The sequence below is a fragment of the Sarcophilus harrisii genome, chromosome 1 (assembly GCF_902635505.1).
Source record: "Sarcophilus harrisii chromosome 1, mSarHar1.11, whole genome shotgun sequence".
Lineage (NCBI taxonomy): Eukaryota > Metazoa > Chordata > Mammalia > Dasyuromorphia > Dasyuridae > Sarcophilus > Sarcophilus harrisii.
Window position 1 is genome coordinate 557,156,779 of NC_045426.1, and position 20,684 is coordinate 557,177,462.

A 20,684-nucleotide genomic window follows, 5' to 3' on the forward strand; every position below is an offset into this window, starting at 1 on the left:
CCTTTGTAGATCTTTGCCTGTATACCAATACAGAAAACTTTACTACTGAATGGGAATTCTGATATTTCCATAGAATCTTAAAGATGGTAAGTTCCCCCCCCCCCCAAAAAAAAATAAAACTGGTAAGTCCCTCAAAATTAAAAGAAGGTAGGAGTTTGCATGATTCCCCACAGGGTTTGCTTGGTCTCAGGGAGATAACACACTGTGATGCTATTCAGTTGTATCTATGGAGTAAGAGACTTCTTTACCTTTCTTAATGCTAATTTTATAATATTAATAACCTTTTTTATGAGAAGATGCTTATCATTGATAAAGTTCTTTCTCTTTTTTCCCTTTCTTCCTTCCTTTCGCAATTGGGCTTGGGTGACTTATCACACAGCTAGTAAATATTAAGTATCTGAATCTAGATTTAAACTCAGGTCTCTATCCACTGTGCCATCTAGCTGACCCTTCTTTTTTTCATTTTAAAAAAATGTACTGTGTCAATGGACACATCCTTGTCCTTTGAGGCATTCTTAAATTCTGGTCCTTGTAAAGTAAATATTTATTAATGGTTTGTAAAATTTTGTAATAATTAAAACAATCTTTGATCCCAAAAGTGTACAGAAAGTAGTGAGTCTCCTTTCACTTGAAGCCTTTATGCAAAAGCTAAATGACTATTATTATATATCAGTTGTAAAGGGATTCTTTTTTCATGTACAGGTTGTGGACCTTCTAGATCTAAAATTTTGTCATAGTTTTTTGTCCTCATATATTTTCTGAATCAATGGTCACTATTGTTACAACCAAGACTATCTATGTGTGTAGATTTAACTTGAAAGTAAACCTCAATTTATCCTTTTAGGTCTTAGGTAAGTCTTCTGTGTTCCAGTCCTGTAGTAGAGTCAATCTGGCTAGGAAATTGGGGTCAATGACTTCAAAATGGAGGGGCATATTGATATATGCTGATAGGTTAGTAAGAGACTTGAAGAAGCAATTTCTTTTCTTGGCTCCAGAAATCTGTGGAAGCTTTAAGATTATAGGAAAATAAGGGGTTCTACTGTCATAGGAGACAGAAAGGTGGTTCAGTGGATAGAGGACAGGACTGCTCAGACTCTTACTAGCTGTGTGACACTGGTCAAGCCACTTAACTTCTGTTTGCTTTAATCCAGTGGAGAAGGAAATAGCAAATTACTGCAATATCTTTGCCAAGAAAACCCCATGGACAAGGATGGTTCATGGCATCACACACCAAAAAACTGAATAACAACTGTCAGGACTCTTCAGCATTAAGAAAGGGAACTTAGTCATTCGTCACTGGGTCTAGGAATATGTTTCCATATTTGAATAAATGCATTCATGCCTGACTAAGGTAGGACTTTTGAACATTTAAGGATTAGGAAACTTGCACCTTTGAGGAAAACCATGAATATGATTCTTTTACTCAAATTCTCAGAGCTTTCTCTTTTCTGCTTATCTCTTGAGAAAAAGAAATAGAAAAAAGAGTAGGAAGTAGGTCAGCAATTTGAGCTCAGTGTAAGGATAAACTTTAATTAATAATTAGAATGGTCTTGAATTGGAACAGGTTGTAAATGAAGTAGGGAATGAGTTTTGAGAGGGGTATTTGTGTAAAGGTTAGATGACCACTTGTTTGGAGAGGGGATGGGAATCCATGTATTGGAAGTAGGATGGGACTAGATCTCTAATATGACTTTCCATCTGTGTCTAATGTGACTTCCTATCTGTGTCTAATAAGTCTGTACAACTATGATACTACTAATGAGCATTCAGTCCATGGTGTCATCTCAGATTTACCTCTAATACCAGATTTATTTTATATTCTATGGGTGCTGGGCCTCTGACATGGTTTCATTTGCAAGGATAATAGACATTTCTATAAAGCCCCAAGTTTAGTTTGAAATCTGGTTGCTTTGCTTTAATACCAGGCATTAGGGAGATGAAATTAAATTTCAAATCCAATATAGTATTAAAATGCTTTGAATAAACCACAGGTTAATACTGTGGGCTGGATTCCTTATTCGTTTAAACTCCTTGGGTAGATCCCCAAGGAATCAAAAAAGATGAGCATTTGGTCTGTGATGATCAATTAGGAAACAGCAAATGAGGACCAAGGAGTGCTTAACTACTAATGTTAGGCTCATTAGATACAGATAGATAATTTCATGGGACTAATTATACCCAAGGGTTCTGGGACATCTGCTCCTGGGGCTTAAATCAGCACCTGAGGCTTCTGGTGAAAATTGGTTGTCACTGACATTGGGGTTTCTTGGATAGCTTGCCTAATTGCAGGGATTTGAGCTTTCCATTCAGCCACATACGGTTATGCTCTTGAATTTGAGAAAATAATGGCGGATCAGTAGCTAATAACAGTAATGTTGGCACAAGTAATGGTGAAATTATTTTCATTGTGTAGCCTCAATAAGATGTGATATTCTCCCTAAAAGAAACAAAAACAAAATATTAGGCTAATGTCCCTTGGACTGCGATTCAAAGAGCCATAAAGAAAATGCTTTATGAGAAGAATGACATGAGTATTTCATGATTCCCACCTCACAGCTGGACTTTTCAGAAACATTGATATCTCAGAGTGTATATTTTTATTTCCCCTCCGCTCTTGGAGCTAATGCTTAATCAATATAAGGAAGATCTTAGCTGATGGATATCTCATCTCCCAGCTATTTTATTGTTCTAGTATTGAACTACTATAATTTTTAAAGTTACATGTTTTATGATTTTAACAAAACCAACTTAAAAGAGGTGTGGTAATTTTGAGCAAATGCTCACCTTAAACTTTCTCAACTTCTTTATTTAAATTGAAAAAAATCCTATTTTCTCTAGTAGACAGCCCAGGATGAGATCCATAGGAGATACTCACAAAAGATTCACTAATGAGAAACATACTTCATTTTTTTCTTGTAGTGAAGTCATTAGCCAGGATTATTTTTATTTGAGGAAAGGACCACAAATAAATCACACCTTAGATAAATGGCATGAAACTCACCCTCCTGTTGAGAAGGTGCAATACCACTGTGAAGTGGCAGGATAAAGACAGAGGACACTGATATTAATCCATTGCTGATAAATATAGTGAGGATTGGGGATTGGAGAATAGGGAAGAAATGTGGATAAGTTTGAATTAGAGTGTGTTCTCTTAGTTTCCTAGTTTTAAATCTTGCTAACTGTATATTGAGCTTTGTTGTTTCTGTATTGCTTACAGATGATAACTATTATCAGCTCCCTCTAAATCTGGCAATACAGCACCTTGGGGTACAGTCTGTGTCATTCCACTATGGTAGAAATAAGAAATGTTCAAATAATAGAAAGACAATATGCTCAGGTTTAGGAAAGTTTACTAGGAAGGTATGCCAGCATGGAAATAATGAATTCCAGCTGGATCCATGTTGGGCAGCTCTGGTTTCTTTCTTTTTCAAAAAAAAAAATTATATTATATATATATATATATTTCCCCCAATTACATGTGAAAACATTTTTTGACATTTTAATTTTAAGTTTTGGGTTCTAAATTCTATTCCCTTTCTCCCATCTCCCTTTCCTGAAATGGTAAGCAATCTGATATAGATTATATATATGCAATCATGTAGAACATATTTCCATATTAGTCATTTTGTGGAAGAAAACGCAAAGAAAAAAAAAAGAAGTGAAAAAATAGTATACTTCGATCTTTATTCAGATGCCATTAGTTCTTTTTGGAGGAAGATAGCATTTTTCATCAGGAGTCCTTTGGGACTGTCTTAAATTGAAGTTATAGTTTCTTAATGCTCAGAATGACTATGTCATCAGAGTAGTGAGGATAGGACAGAGAACAGTTAACCAATGTGTTGCTGAGCAAAGCCAGGGAACTGAATTGCTTCCATTTGAATTGTCTTAGGAAGATTCTGAAGATCACCTGGCCGGATAAGATAACAGACAGTGAGGACCTTTTTCAAAATAAACTGTCAAGTATTCCATCTCCATTGCAGAAGGCATAATCCTGTTCAAATGCCAAAAGTACACTCACCAAAAAGATTATTTTATGGAAAACTTAACACAGAACAAGTGCTCACAAGATGGTCAAAAAAAGTGATACAAGGACATTCAAGATTTCTCTTAAGAACTTTAGAATTGATTGTATGACATGGGAGACACTGGCACAGGACTGCCCAGTATGTCATTTCCTTATCAGAGAAGGTACAGGCTCTATGAGCAAAGCAGAATTGAATTGGCTCAGAAGACATGCAAGAGGCACAAAATTAGAGAATCCACCCCAAATGCTGATAGATACTATTTGTGTTCGACCTGTGGCAAAGCATTCCAAGTTTGCATTGGTCTGATCTGCCACAGTCGAACACACTTGTAACTCAACTCTAACAGTGATGTCAATTTGGTCCTCTTTGAGAATGAAGGGCCATAACCACAGGAGCCAGGAATCTGGTTCTTTCTTGGCAATTGCATGGCTTAGTTCTTAATTCACAAGTTACACTGGACAGAATAGTGCTGAGTTTGAATATTGCCTCAGTCACTTACTGTCTGTGAACTTGTATATCACTTAACCTACTCAGTTTAGTTTCTTCATCTGTGAAATAAGCTTAATAATATCATCTCACAGGGTGGTTGTGAAAATCAAATGAAAATAAATAAGATTTATTAAGTTTCTATTATGTGTCAGGCACTTTACAAGTATTATCCCATTTAATCTTCACAACAACTGTACAAGGTAAGTGATATTATTTCCATTTTTATAGTTGAGGAAATTGAGGCAAACAGAAATTAAGTGACTTCATTTGAACTTAGGTTTTCTTAATTTTAGGTCCAAGGCTCTATTCACTGTGTCATTTAGCTGCCTTGCTATTATTGTTGTTGATATGATGATGAGATTGATGATGATAATGAGGAGGAGGAGGAGGAGGAAGAGGAGAAGGAGAAAGGAAATGTTGTTTTTGTTGTTAAGGGACCATAAGGATTCCAATCTGGCCCTGGTTTAAAGAAAGGAAACTGAAGGGAGACCTTATCTCTGTTTTCTTTCTCAGAAAGTTCTTACAACCAGAGGAAGATGAAGACATCTCTGGCTAAGCTATGGATCTTGGGTTTCTAATTGATAGTTTGGGATCTTATCTGAATCCATGGTGATAGGGGAAAATTTGAGGATTGTTCTTCAGTTTTGTGATTAAGGGAGCTTTAGAAACACAAAATCTTCAGGTTTTGTATCTTTGCCATATTCTTGAGCTTAATCTTGATCAAAATTACTTTGTATGTCTTAATTCATTAAATGATGCTACAAGGATCTATAATAATGTAACATCTGTAGAGATGTTGGATTAGACTATTTCAATTTTATTAATTTGTTGTTTTGAGATTTTATACACACACATGTATGTGTATGCATATGCATTTATTTGTTTTAAAAATAGCTCTCTGCATCTTAGATTTTTCATTAGGGGAAACTAACAAAGATGCTGTTAAACTGTAAATAAAATCCATCATTGCAGAAAACATTGTATAATGTACGGTAGTAGTCAGAGGTGTCTTCTCAGAAAAGGAAAATATTCTATTAATAAAAAAAAACAAATGTAGAAGAATTTTGGGGTAAAGATTCTCTTTTTACCTTGTTCATGGTTCTATAGAATTAGACTGAAAGACAAAGAGAAGAAAAATCTGGAGAAGAGACCTAAAGGGTAGAAATCAGAAATTGCTGGCCAAGAAAGAAAATGAAAGCCACGGGGCCTTCATGAGATGATTCCCCAAGGAAAGGTACTCAGAGATGGAAAAAGAAGAGAAAATATATAAAAGAAAGATTCAAGACTGAATGAAGGATAGGAGTTTTTATAAGAGAAGATGTTTTCCTGGAGTCACATCTAAATTTGAGAGGGATGAAGAAAAAATAGATTGTTGTTGTTGTTGTTGTTTATTTGTTTTAGATAATGATGTGTAAACATCCTCTAAGGAGTACCCAAACCCAACCTATGGTTTTTCAACTTAGACAGTCCTTAGCTGTTCCCTGATGGATATATCCAATATACTAGAGTGTGCTGAGTTCTTCTTGTTCTCTGCTTTCATTTCAAGTACAGTTCAGTTCATATTTTTAATCATTATACAGGTCCCAAATGATGTCTTTTAAGCTTATACTATAATGGTATATAATATATAGTATATTTGGCTATGGTGACACAAGAAACAGATAAAAATACAAAATGATACCCAATTTTTTTTTTTAAAGAAGCATCATCTTTAGAACGTGGTGCTTAGAATCAGGATGACCTGACCAGAGTTCAAATACAATCTCAGACATTTCCTAGCTGTACGATTTTAGGCAAGTTATTTAATCTTTGTCTGACTCAGTTTTCTCAATTGTAAAATTGGGCTAAACCCAGGATTGTTGTGAATATCAAATGAAATGATACTTGTAAGTGCTTAGCATAATGCTAGGAATATAGTAAGTGCTTAATAAATGATTTGGGGCAGTGAGATGGTACAATGAATTAGTGCCAGGTCTGGAGTCAGAAACACTCTTTTTTTTGAGTTCAAAGATGACCTCAGATATTTATTAATTGTGTGACCCTGGGCAAGTCACTTAACCTTGTTTGCCTCAGTTTCCACATTTGTAAAATGAGTTGGAAAGGGAAATGGCAAACCATTCCAGGCTCTTTGTCAAGAAAACCTCAAAAAGGATCACAAAGAGTCAGATAGAACTAAACAACAATATCAGCAACAAAACAAATGATTATTTTTTCCCCTTTTCCTCCAACCCTTTTAGCTTGGTAGAATTTTCCAAAGGTAGAATTTCATTGGCAAACCTTCAGGAATCCACATTTATCTCCATTTCAGTAAGAGGCATGGGGGAGGAACTTCTATAGAAGAAGGAAATGAAGGCAAGATAGGAACATGTGAAATATTGAACAGCAATGAAAGATTTAGATGAAGGCAAAGCTGACTCAAGGTGTAAGCATTTGTGTGCTTGGGAGAACTCTAAACTACTAGGAAATAACTTACCTTGCCAATTGGAAAGGAAGGGTTATGGATCTTTCCAGCATAGTAGATCTTTTCTGAAAAACAGATAGAAGACAGAGAATCATTATTCAATACTATGAAAGAAATATAAGCATTTAAATCTCTTATAATCTTGATGTGCCATTTTTGCATTAATATAATAGTAATGATAAATATGAAATCAAAGTTGAGAGCAGGGCAAGGTCAGGATATGAGTATGGCAGTGAGCTGTATTTGTTTTTTCCATCACTGGCCCTATGGCCAAGGGCCAAAGATTGAACTGCTTAGGTTTGAAGAGTGGTATTGTGTTTCTATGTGTACTGGTAAGGTGAAGTAGACTGGATGTATGGAAACTTCTATTTAGCAGACTAATGGTTTGGAATGGTGTTATGTAAAAATAGGAGTGTCTATCCTAGTCAAGCTGATCAATAAATGCAAATTAATGGTTTTGAGCAATGAGTAACCTTTTTTTAAAAATTTTAATAGCCTTTTATTTACAGGTTATATGTATGTGTAACTTTATAGCATTGACAATTGCCAAACCTCTTGTTCCAATTTTTCCCCTCCTTCCCCCCACCCCCTTCCCCAGATGGCAGGATGATTAAATATATTAAATGTAAATTAGATACACAATAAGCATACATGACCAAACCATTATTTTGCTGTACAAAAAGAATCGGACTCTGAAATATTGTACAATTAGCCTGTGAAGGAAATCAAAAATGCAGGTGGGCAAAAATATAGAGATTGAGAATTCAATGTAATGGTTTTTAGTCATCTCCCAGAGTTCTTTTGCTGGGCGTAGCTGGTTCAGTTCATTACTGCTCCATTGGAACTGATTTGGTTCATCAATGAGTAACCTTTTTAAAAGAGCCATTAATCCAAGATCTTGTGTATAGTAGGTGCCCAATATGCAATGTGTTCATGTCCCAAAAGTCTTCATGCAGTTTTAAGCTTGAATAATTTCAGAAGTATGAATAACATAAATTCATAAACATTACTTAAATTTATATTTATTTAGTTTTATGAATTTTGGATAATAAATTTGTAGCTATAACAGTTTCTGGATGACACTTTCTCAGACTAGTGAATCAGCAGAGTAAGTTTTCTTTTTTGCCTCTCTCAATTACCTCTTATATATCCATCTGATTTTTTTTTGATGAGATCATGTCAAAATTGTTCTGGAGACATTCACAGAGGAGGCAGAAGGGAAAAGAAGGGACTAAGCATTTAAAAAATATATCATGTCTACTATGTGCCAGTTACTGTGCTAAGCATTCTTTATGAACGTTATCTTATTTGATCCAAACCTCATTCTTTGGATAATCTTAAGGCTAGCATTACAAATGAAAGTAGTGACACTTTCAGATCCTAAGTGGTAGCTGGTGAAGGTTTTTACAAAGTTCAAAAATTAACTAAAGCCAAGATTTATAGTATAAGATGGCAATTATATTGAATTTATAAGAATTTTAAATTTAAGAAACATAAAAAATTAAGCTTTCAAATATTCTTTTTTTTGTAAGCTTGTTTCTAAAGTCATTAAAACTCAGAATTGCATTTGATCATCTCATGTGTCTATTGACTAATTAAAGGATTGTCAGATGGAATGTAAGTTTCTTAGAAAAAGTTATCTTTGTATTCCTTAATATATATATGTATATATATATATATATACATATATATATATATATATATATGTATATATATATACACACACACACACACAGTGCCCCCAGCATATACCATATAGTGACATATGGTAGGAACTTAAAATATTTATTGATTGATTGGATTTGGGCTGCTGTAGTATCTTTCAGTGTCAGGAATTAGCCGGGATAGCTTTTCCCCCCTTCTTTTTAAATAACATTTTATTTTCTCCAATTACATGTAAAGACAATTTAAAAATTCATTTAACAAAAGATGTTAATTACAAATTTTCTCCTCTCTTCCTCACTTCCCCTTCCCTAAGATAGTATACAATTTGATATAGGTTATAGAAATGTAATCATGTAAAACACATTTCCATGTTAGTCATGTTGTAAAAGAAGAAACAGGCCAAAAGGAAAAAAAAAACACAAAAAATAAAGAATATGAAAATAGTATGCTTAGATTTACATTTAAATTCCATCAGTTCTTTCTCTGTGTGTGGATAGCAATTTTGGAATTGTCTTGTTGTGAATGTCAAATGTATCATTGTATTGCTAAGAAGATGTAAGTCAGATTTAAGAAGATTTTAAGTTGATCATCATGGAATGTTGCTGATATAGTGTACAATGTTCTCCTGGTTCTACTCACTTCATTTTGCATCAGCTTATGTTAATCTTTCCAGGTTTTTCTGAAATCTACTTAGTTATCATTTCTTATAGTATAATAGTATTCCACTACATTGATATACCACAAGTTGCTCAGCTTTCCCCCAATTGATGGGCATTCCTTCAGATTTCAATTCTTTGTCACCACAAAAAAATCTGCTATAAATATTTTTTTATGTTTCGATCTTTTCCTTCTTTTTATGATTTTTTAGGATATAGGTCTATCAATGGTATTGCTGGATCAAAGGTGATGTACAGTTTTATAATACTTTGGGCATAATTTCAAATTATATTTGAAAATGGCTAGATCAGTTCACAACTCCACCAGCAGTGTAATTAATATCTCAATTTTCCCAGATCCTCTCCACCATTTATCATTTTCCTTTTCTGTCATAAAAATCAAAGGGATGTTTATTTTTGGAAGATGACTGATAAAATGCTATTGTTCCAAAGGTAATATTCCTTATAAAATTGCTTTCTGGGGCAGTTAGGTGATGCAGTAGATAGAGCACAGCCATAAAATCAGGAGGACCTGAGTTCAAATTTGGTCTCAGATATATAACGCTTCCTAGCTGTGTGACCCAGGGCAAGTCATTTAACCCCAATTGTCTCAGCAAAAAAATAAATAAAATAATATAAAATAAAATAAAATAAAATTGCCTTCCTATTAGTTGAAGTGCCCAGTCCATTCTTTGGGTGTAAGACTCTCTCTTTGTTAAAGATCATCAGATCTTTAATGTGAATAATAATGTAATATCATAAATAATGTAAAAATAAGTCATCTTATCCTTTTCTTAAGTTAGATTTTGTTAGGAGGAAAGGAAAATTTTGAGTAGGAAGACTGTGGGCTCCTTGTGAAGAAGGATGCTTACAAGGAGAAAACATATCATGGAATGTTAGATTTTGAATGAATTTTAGAGATTATTTAATCAAATTCCCCAATTTTATAGATGATTTATTTGCCAAAGTCTTTCAGCAGGTCAGAGACAAAGGTAGAGAGAGAACTCAAGGCTCTGGATTTCAAGAGCAATATCATTTCACATGATATCTCCAGACAACAAAAGGAGCCTGAGATGCTAAAGATAACATTGACTTCTTTCACAGTTTTGCCTAAGCCTGATCTTTGGGGAAGAACTTCTACCACTAGAGTTTTTGTACCTCATGATGTAGTCATATCCAAGAGATAGGAGAAATCCATGGAGCCCCTGAAAGTTCATTGGTACAACAACCTCTAAACTGAGGCTGATTAGTTATGGTTTTGCAGTTGGAATTGAGCAGGGCACCATATGGAATTTTCAATTTAAAAAATTAATTATTATTATTATTATTATTTTGGAATTTTCAATTTTTAAGTCAGAATGAGGCCTCCAACAAAGATGATGCCTCTGATGTCCAGGAAGTCAAAGAGTAAAAAATAAATGTAAGCTTGGAGGCACTAGTTAGCTGAAACAGTTTTATATTCTAAAAAAAGTTTGATACTTAGGGACAAGAATGTGCTTCTAGGCAGGGAATGCCCATTCTAGTCAAGGTTAAGAAGGACAGACAGGGCTTATCCCATCCTCCTCTTAGAAGAAAAGCCACTGTTTTTTTATTTTTAATTTTCCTCCCTTGTCTGATGACTGGGTGTGTGTGGTCTCTAATGGCTTTTCTAAAAAAGGTCTACATCAAACAAAGCATTAAATTAAAAAAAAAAAAATAAAGGTAGAGACCCTTCCTCCTCTCATGAACTGCCTTATATGAGGATTTTAGATTTTTTTTTATCCACAGCCCCTATCAAGGTAGGTGTTTAATAATGCTTATTAATCATAAAGCTATCTCTCTGTTGAAGCTAGAGATCATTTCATATATAAGCTTTGTACCTATGCCCTCCAGGGACATATTGTATGCTGCTTTGTGAACAATAATAAGCACTTAATACATGTTTGTGGTTTTTTTGATGTCTCGAGGCACCTTGAAAATCAGTAACTCCTTGCTTCATATAAAAGAAAGGAGCTTGTTGGGTTATTGCAAACTGCCTGTAACCCCACTCATTGCAAAATGAGGATTTTGGCTGCTACTTTCTCTTCTTCTTGAGAAATTTAAGGACTTTCCCCTTACATTCCTCATTTCCGCCAAGGCATGAGAGCTTCTGAGAAGCTACTGGGATCACTATATTTTATTGTCCTATAGTGTGTGTCCTGTCCCCTCCCTTAGTGTGCTTTCTTTTCATGGTTTCTATACTTCACCTTGCCCTGTAAAGGGCACATGAAAACTCTGGAAAGGCCTAATTGAGAAAAAATGATGTTTTGTTGAATTTTATCCATTTGTTCATTCATTTATGCACTTAACCTCTAGGGACCACAGTCACTCATTTGCAAAAAGAGAGAATTCAGATGAGCTAATCTTTACAATTTCTTCTTGCCTTAAATTTGTGGTCCTATGTTCTTGCCCTGTAGACAAAATGTTGACTTCAAAAGAGGGATAGTGAATAATAGTGATTTAGGGGACTATACAGAAGGGGTGGAATTTGAGTGGATCTTTGATACTTGATGGAAAACCTAATTATTGCTAATTCGCTTCCCACAGCATTTGATTTACACCTGGGAAGTAGGTTCCTACAGAAGTCTCACAAATCCCTCTGAGATAAACATAAGCCTGCTTGGCAAGGCTGCTGTAGACATCCCCACATGTCAAGCCCTTGAGGGTTGGGTGTGAGACAGAAGGAATGCACAAACTGGGCTGAAAAACCCAGATGGAGAATTGTACTCAAGCTCCGGGCTGTCTGTGTGCTCTTAAACAAATCCCATAATCTATACTAGGCTCTCTAAGATGGAGATTTCTTGTTCTCCTTTGGGTGTTGTGGAAATAAATTTAACTAACTCCAAACTACAGCCATTTGGTCAATACGGTTCTGTATTGTTCTGATCATTGATTCCAACTTTCTTTTGTAGATCTCCTCTGGGCTACCATTCTGTGCCATTCATTGCTTGTTCATTTCCAGTTCAGCAGGATCCACCTCTGAGGAATTACACCCCAACAGTTAACATGTCTACTAACTACCCTTCGACGCTCACTTAGGGCCCCCACATCAACCAGTCTGTGCTCCCCACTATTAACACGTTCTTAATTGAGGTGAGAGATTTTCATTAAGTAGGTCTCTGGCAGTTTCCAATTTTAAACTGAGCTTTTTGGGGGGGGTGCCTGAGAATTGCTGCAAGTAACTCATGAAGCTTCCTCACCTCCTTCTTGCACCCCATCTTCCCCCATGAAACAACACCTAAAATTAACTTTTCACTCCTTTCCTTCTCAGATTTTCTCTCATGGCGAGATTCTTTTAATTAACATTCTCACACTACTATAAAAAGACCCTGTAGTACATCTGCACCCACTTCTTCCTTTCCTTTATTGGAAACCTTTATTAATTTTTAAGTGGGTTTGGTGTTTTGCTGGATTTTGGGTTTGGGATAGTGAAGTTAATTTTTTTTTTACCTTAGTTTTTTTTAATAGTTGGTTCTTTTCTTAGAGACTTTGTTGGGGTAGGGCATAGCATCATTTATTTAAAAATAAATATCATTTTAAAGGGATATTGCTGAATTAGAAGTTCCCAAAAGCTTTTCATTTCAGACCAAGATGGTTACATTAGAGGATATTTTAAAATTGTTTCAGTATTGCTTTATATTCCAATGTAATTGATTCTAGGATAGCCTCAGAAATTTTCCTTTTTGGGAGGAGGAGAGATGTTAGTGGTTCAGATCTGTGTTTTACTTTGTGTTGGAAACACTTCCCTGTTTCAAATAAACACCCATTATCTTAGATTATAAATTCCTTGAAGGCAAGTACTGTCTGCTTTTTTTGTGTCCCTAGTGTTTTAACATAATGGCTGACCCATAGTAGGTGCTTAATAAATGCTTATTGATTAATTAATTGAGAATTGCCTGGCCAGGAGACACATGAACTGATATTAAATAAACTGAGTAGAACCAGGAGAACATTGTACACAGCAACAACAAAATTATGTGAGCATCAATTCTAATGGACATGGCTCTTTGCAGCAATGAGGTGATTCAGGCCAATTCCAATGTTCTTTTGTTGGAGAGAACCATCTGCACCCAGAGAGAGGAGTGTGGGAACTGAGTGTCTATCATAACTGTATTTATTTTTTTTTTGTTGTTTGCTTGTATTTGTTTTTTTCTTTCTCACCCCCTTTTTGAGCTGATTTTTCTTGTGCAGCATGATAATTGTGGACATATGTATAGAAGAATTCCACAAGTTTAACATATATTGGATTATTTGTCTTCCAGGGAAGGGGGTGAGGGGAAGGAAGGGAGAAAAAATTTGGAACACAAGGTTTTGTAAGGGTGACTGTTGAAAACTCTCTATGAATATGTTTTGAAGATAAAAAACCTTTTTTAAAAAAGAAAATTGCCTAGAACCAATCAGAAGTGGTTGACCTAAGATGGTATGTCTGGGGAAGAGCTCTACTATCTCTGATGTTCTCTGATGGATCAACCCTCCCCTTCCCTCTTCTCCTCTGCAGAAAACACAGCCACTTACCTATTAGCCTGGGTCAAACTTGTCCTGGGTCTTTTCTAGGGTGATTCACCTTCATCTTTTCTGATCTCCTAGCTCCTTTTCTACATCTGCTCCAGGAAAAGACTTTATCTATATATTTGCTTCTTAGAGGCTTCTTTAGTGATCACGTGCACAAGGACTTCTTGACAAGGATCCCCCTTCTTGCTCCTGTTCCTATTTCCAATGAAATGGGTCTCCTTAGGACTCATAAGATGCACTATTATCCACCAATTATCATGAGTTTGAACCTCAAAGGAGGACTCCCCACAATTTTTTTATATGCCTCTTTCAACAGAACTCTCTCCAGCACTGATAATTTTCCTGGAATTACTCCTTAATGATTAATGGATCACCTAATACTCTCCCCATCCCAGTGATTCTAAACTTTAGGGTGTTGATGTACCAATCCAACTGCTGAATCCCTTATTCTTAACACCTCTCTCCTCCCCCACCCCAACAATGATGTCTTCTTGTAGATCTTCCTGCCCTTCCTTCTGTGCTTTCTCCTTCTCTGTAATTAACAAACTTTCCTTTCATCTTATATCTTTTTATTTCTCTCTCCATTCATCATATAGTTCTCACTATGGTCTTACTATCTCCTTATGATTTTATTTTAAATAAGCATTTATTAAATACCAAATTTAATAAATAATTATTATGCTAAGTACTTTACAAAAATGAATCTCACAACAACCCTGCAAGATAGGTGCTATTATTTTCCCAGTCTTACAGTTGAGGAAACTGAGGCAGACAGAAGGTAAGTGATTTGCTCAGGATCACACAGCTAGTAAATGTTTTAAGAATTCAGGTCTTCTTTATTCCAGGCTCAGCGTCCTTTCCATTATGCCATCCAGCTGCCAGCATCCTTTACATTATTGGTAACATTTTCTTTCATGCCTCCTGTCCCTTCCCAACTCCACTCAACCCAGTAGTTGTAGTAGGAAGTTGGAATACTATTGCTCCTTAGTGATATTTTCAAAACCATTATTCAGTACTATCTCCTCTTTTGAAATTCACTCTAACATTTTCTTTTCTTTTCTTCTTCAGTGAGTTTAGTGCCTGGCTCAAACATAGTCTTTCCAAACCAATTTATGCCTTTCTGTTGGGGAATTTCAATCTATATATTGATGTTGACACAAATACCCTAATTTTCCATTTCTTTAATTGACTCAGTTTTCATGAATCCATCTAATTTAAATGCAAAGATGGTTGTACTCTTGATCTTGTGATCACCCACAAGTATCCCACTTCTTTGTTCACAAACTCCAAAATTCTTCTCTCCGATTGTAATCTTTTATCCTTCCATCTTTCCCTGTGCCTTATGACTGACCAACTGGATACTTCAAATTCACCTTGGCTCCCATTACCTTTGTCCCTTTATTTTTTCTTGGGTCATTGGTCTTGTATTCTTCTTCATTCTTTTTTTTCTACACCTTTATAAATCAATTCAGTTTAATACCATCCTCAATTCTTGAATACTTTACTCTTTTTTTCATTGCCAATAGCAGTTTGCCAAACCCCAAACTCAGTTTACTCCCACTTTTTGCCCCTTCACTCCTGTTCTATTGAATAGAACTAAAAGAAATGACAAAACTGAGCCTCCTGGATTCTATATAAATTTATATAATCTGAGCTCATCTTGGCTTCCCAGCTAACCAACTTTCCATAGAAGCTGGTTTTAATAATTCTCATCTCTATTCAAGCTCCCCACCATACTCCCATTCTTACCCTCTCAGGTAAGGGCTTCAGCTCATACACACTTCATTTCCCTTTATGTACTGTCTTCCCCATTAGAATGTAAGCTCTTGGAAAGTGGGGATCACCTTATTTGCTTATTTTTCTATTTCCAGTCTTTAACAGGGTGCCTGACATATAGCAAACACTACATAAATGCTCTGTTTGTTTTTCTATCTTTCTAATTTTCAACTTACCACTTTATTATGTTGTGGCTGCTTCTCAAGTTACATAAGCAATCTTTATATTTATAAAGAATTTTTCATATTTATATATATTAGACTATAGTCCAATATTTACATTGGACTACATATTTATCTATTGGTCTATATATAACTTAAGTTTTTAAATAGATTTAAAATGTTATTTAATATATGTTTAATATATATTTTTAACTTTAATGATATTTAATCTGTAACATATTTAAATATCATCTATTTAAATAGTATGATATATTTAAAGCTGGTGGGAAATCCAGATATCTATCCTAATCCTCTCATCTTATAGATGATAAAATTGAGATTCAGAAGGAGATTCAGAAAATTTTACCTGTAGTCTCACAGTTCTGAAATGGATTAGAACCCTGTCCTATGACTGATTCCAACCTCAAGGTTCTTTCCTCTATATTACTATTTTACTTACTTTCTCTAGCTCTTGTCATATCTGTTTTAAGATATATAAACCAGAACTGCACATAGTATTCTGGGTACAGACATACCCTGGTTTTATATTTGATAGGGTGATATCTTATATTTTGTTTATAAAACCTTTCTTTAGATACTCAGCAGTTTGTTGGCGCTTCTTGCCACAGTCGTTCATCTTACTATTTTCTTCTGGTGAGAGTTATTTTATGTTGACTATGAGATCTATTTCTTGGGTCATAACTACTATCTTAGACCTTTGGTTTATTTCTACCTTAATGTATTACTTTATAGTCCCACTGAACTATGTTGACCATTTATCCACCCCTTTATGCAGATACATAAGCTCTTACTTATCTTTCTTTTGGCTTGGTATTTTATTACCTAAGAGCCTGGAGTTTTTTCTGTTCACTTTTTCAGATTGTTTATAAAATATTTAGATAAACCTGACATCAAGACTAATACCTGGATGATCACACTGTTTACTTTTCTCCATCCATTGATGTGCCCATTTATTTATATTCTGTTTGAACTAAGCTAGTTTTTGCTTTGAGAAAACAGTTGAGGTGTGCCTATAGTTAGTGTGGAAAGAGTATTGAATTTGAAGTTGGAGAATTTGTGTTCAGATACTAGCTCAGCCATTCACTGCCTCTGTCACTTAATCTCTTTTGACTTCAGGTTTTTTTAATCTGAAAAATGAAAAGATTGAACTCCATGAATTTTAAGGGAGGATATTATGTGAGACACCATTTTCCATATCCCTATATCTACCTTCTCTATTGAGCCTGGTTCTAAAATGTATACAATGATACTGACCCTGCCAAATATATTTTCTTCTTCTAGTAGGTAATAATCTTTATGTGAGGGTATTGGTGGAAAATAAAAACATTGTATTGAACTATTCAGCTTTGTATACCAAAGTATGATAAGACAATTATCCCTTCCACATCATGAGTTTCCCTATTATGGTTTCAATATATCATGGGTTTACATTAAAAATTAAATGGGAAATTTTGGGGAGTTTTGTGGACTCTGTAGATGACATGCTAAGGCCAGTAGGTAACACAGAAAAAGTTTAGAAACTCAGAAATGCAGGAAATATATTTAAAGTATTGAATAATATCAAATATTTTATCTTTCACTACCGTATAATTCAGATTTTTTCTTTGGTGGGAAGGGAGACTTTTACGTGAATTTTCCAAGTGATAAGGGTACTATGGAAGGAGTAGAAGGGGTAACTATAGTCCACTTATATTCTACCTAACTAGAAAGTATAAAATGGGAAGGAATTGAATCCTTTGGCATTTCAGTTAAAAAAAACCGCACAAACAAACCAAGATGTAGTTTATGATGTTTGAATTTTCATTACATGATGCTAAAATTTGAAACAATTCATATTTGAATGATATGTTCAGAAGACCAGGCAAAGAATGGTCCTTTTCTACTTAGGAATGCCAGCCAAAGAATGGTCCTTTTCTATATAGGGGTGTTGGGAGAAAATCTGCTCTTTTAAAATGTAATGCCCAACAGAAGAGAAGAATCTTTGTATAATCTGGGTAAGAAGTATTCTTCAGTTTGGTACAACCACTCTGACCTTCTTATTCATTTAGATTTTCAGTCCCTTCAGGGGAGATCCTGTAGAAAGAATTAGAGTGCAAGACAGGAGACCTGGGTTTTAATACTCTATGATTAATTAGTTGCATGATTTTGGGGGAGAGAGCATTGGACAAGAGGACAAAAGGCTGGACTTTTATTCTTTCATCTGCATCTGTTTTATCTTGGGCAGGTCACTGAAGCTTTCTGAAACATCATTTTATTATCTCTAAAATGAGGGATGTAGATTCTATGAACCTTAAGGTTTTTAACTGTAATATTTTATGGCTCTATATTAGGCTATATATATATATATATATATATATAAAATCCAGGCTCTATATTGGACCATATATATATAGAAAAGAAAGGCCTGTTGAGAGCCTTTTCTTGTATAATTTTCAAAGCCAAAAATTCAACAGATTCTTCTAGAGGCTACTGTTACCTATAGCCTTGAAACTCCTCAGTCTGGCATTTAAACCTCACCACTGCTTGACTCAAGCTAAACTTGCCAGTCTGATCTCACCCTGTTCTCTTTCACCACTCACTCTCATTTCGTATTTTCTCACTTTCCTATCTTCACAATTCCTAGAAGGTACTCCTCCCTCCTATAGGATTCCCTCTGTTCCTTCAAGACTTAATCCAGGTACCACTTCCTCCTGCTGAAAGGGTGTTCTCTCTCTCTCTCTCTCTCTCTCTCTCTCTCTCTCTCTCTCTCTCTTTCTCCTCTTTCTCTCTCTCTCTTCTCTTTTTTCTCTTTCTCTCTCTCTCCTCTCTTTCTTTCTCTCCTTTCTCTCTCTCTCCTGTTTCTTTCTCTCTGTCTCTCCATTTTCTCTGTCTTTCTCTGTCTCTCTGTCTCTCTTTCTCTCTCTCTCTCTTTCTTTCTTTCCTCTTTCTTTCTCTGCTCTGTTTCTCTCTCTCCTTGTTTCTCCCCCCCCACTCTTTTTCTCTCTTTCTCCCCAGAATTTGAATATCTCCTTTGCCCTGATGAGACTTTATTTAGCTTTTATTAAGTATTCTGTGTTCATTTACCATTACCCATGATTTAACCTGATAACCACAGTCTGTTTTTCAGTAATATCACACACACATACCATAAAATGGACAGAGAGTATCACTGGACACAACGAATATAACTTGGATAGAGCTTGAGATGCAGTGAAGGATAGAAGTCCTGACATGCTGTGGTTCATGGAGTCATGAGAGTTGGACACAACTGCCCAGCAGCCAAATAATGCTAGCCTCTTGAGGGATCATTTCATTTTTGTCTTTCTTTCCCCAGCACTGCCTAGCCCAGTACCTGCCATGTGGTAGGTGCTTAAGAAATGCTTATGTATTGATATGGTTTCTTTTCATTTTGCTTTTGAAGGAAAAGGTTTTCCTTAAGAGGCTGGCCTTTACTCCAGGACCACCATATTTTCTTGGTTCCAAACAATTTCAGGAAAGGTGCAAGGGGTTTCTGCTACTACAATGATTACATTACTGTCATCTCTGCTTCTGAGTGAATTCTGAAGTGATTCCTAAGCTATGTGCACCCAGGGGATTGAAACTTATATGACAGAGAATAAAACATGAAGGAAATAAAGGGACAGAAGTCCTAGGAAATGGAGCCTGTCATTTGGGTACTTGAATCTTTGCCTCTATAAGAAATGATATCAAGACTCTCTCTCCTAAAGGAAGGCCAAGAATAATAGTCTTTGTCAGCCATAAGAAAAGCAGTGGTTGGGGCCCAGGTTCTTCTCCCACCAGCCTAAGATATAAAATATCATGACCTTCTAAACCTGCCAAGGCTTTAGTACTGCCCCAGGGACCTTGTTAATATAGACTTATATTTCTAAGATGGATCACTCCAGGAACTCAGAGTTCATTTTTCAGAAATCCCTAATCAGCTTTATTTACCAGGTTGCATGTAGGCAGTGTAAACTTCATAGGCAGGAGCTGGCAAATAATGGAAGCTCCACAGCTGTGATAAGAATTATAAGAGAGAACCATTCTCTAGTTTTATTTTTTTCTCCCTTAGCATGTCTCCCACAGCTACTGAGTAATGTCATGAATGATTATGATGGCATGGTATGTACCCGTACCAGTCAATGAGTCAATAAGCATTCATTAAATGCTGCCTATGTTTCAGGTAGTGTGATAACTGCTGGGCATACAACAAAAGGCAAAACGAAACAAAACCAGGCTCTTCCTGTAGGGGAAAACTGTAAATACCTAGGTACATACAACTAGATGGCTCAGTGGGTACAGCTCTGGACCTGGAGATAGGAAGACCTGAGTTTGAATACAGCCTCAGAATTTACTTAGTTGTATGACTCTTGGCCAATTAATTGACCTCTATCTGCTAATAATAGCATTTACCTCCCAGGGTTGTGAGGTTCAAATGAGATAATATTTGTGAAGCACTTAGCACCATGCTTGGCAAATACTTATTCCTTTCTCCTTCCCATACAAGAAATATGCAGAAAAGATGAAAATAATCTGAAAGGAGAAGGTACTGACAAGTGGAAGGCCAGGAAAAGCCTTCATCAGAAGGTGGAATTTGAATTAAAACTTGAAGGAAGTCAGAGAAGCTAAGAGGTAAAAGCAAGAGAATACAATATTTCAGATATAAGAGGTATCTAGGGCACCGGAATGGAGATTGCAGATAGAGAGGTATGTTCAAGAAATGTAAGTAAGCCAATTTATAATTAAAAGCTTATAACTAGCTTGGAGGGGAGAATGGTATAAAAAGATTGGAAAAGTAAGATCAGGTTATAAAGAGTTCCAAATGGGGGCGGAGCCAAGATGGCGGAGAAGACACACGCGTCTTTCTAAGCCTTCTCTTACCCTCTTTATCAATAATATATCAAGCCTCAAAAATAGTCTT

General features: G+C 35.6%; 1 protein-coding gene across 1 annotated transcript in view; it reads right to left on the reverse strand.

The window, feature by feature from the left end:
* Positions 1-1,127: 1,127 nt before the first annotated feature.
* Positions 1,128-20,684, reverse strand: part of LY86 (lymphocyte antigen 86) — a 132,341-nt gene continuing 112,784 nt past the window's right edge. The window contains exons 4-5 of the mRNA XM_012541668.3: positions 6,988-7,040; positions 1,128-2,437 (exon numbers count right to left, since the gene is read on the reverse strand). Of these exons, the coding sequence (XP_012397122.1) occupies positions 2,354-2,437; positions 6,988-7,040 (137 nt within the window). The 3' untranslated portion in view covers positions 1,128-2,353. The remainder of the gene's footprint in view (positions 2,438-6,987; positions 7,041-20,684) is intronic.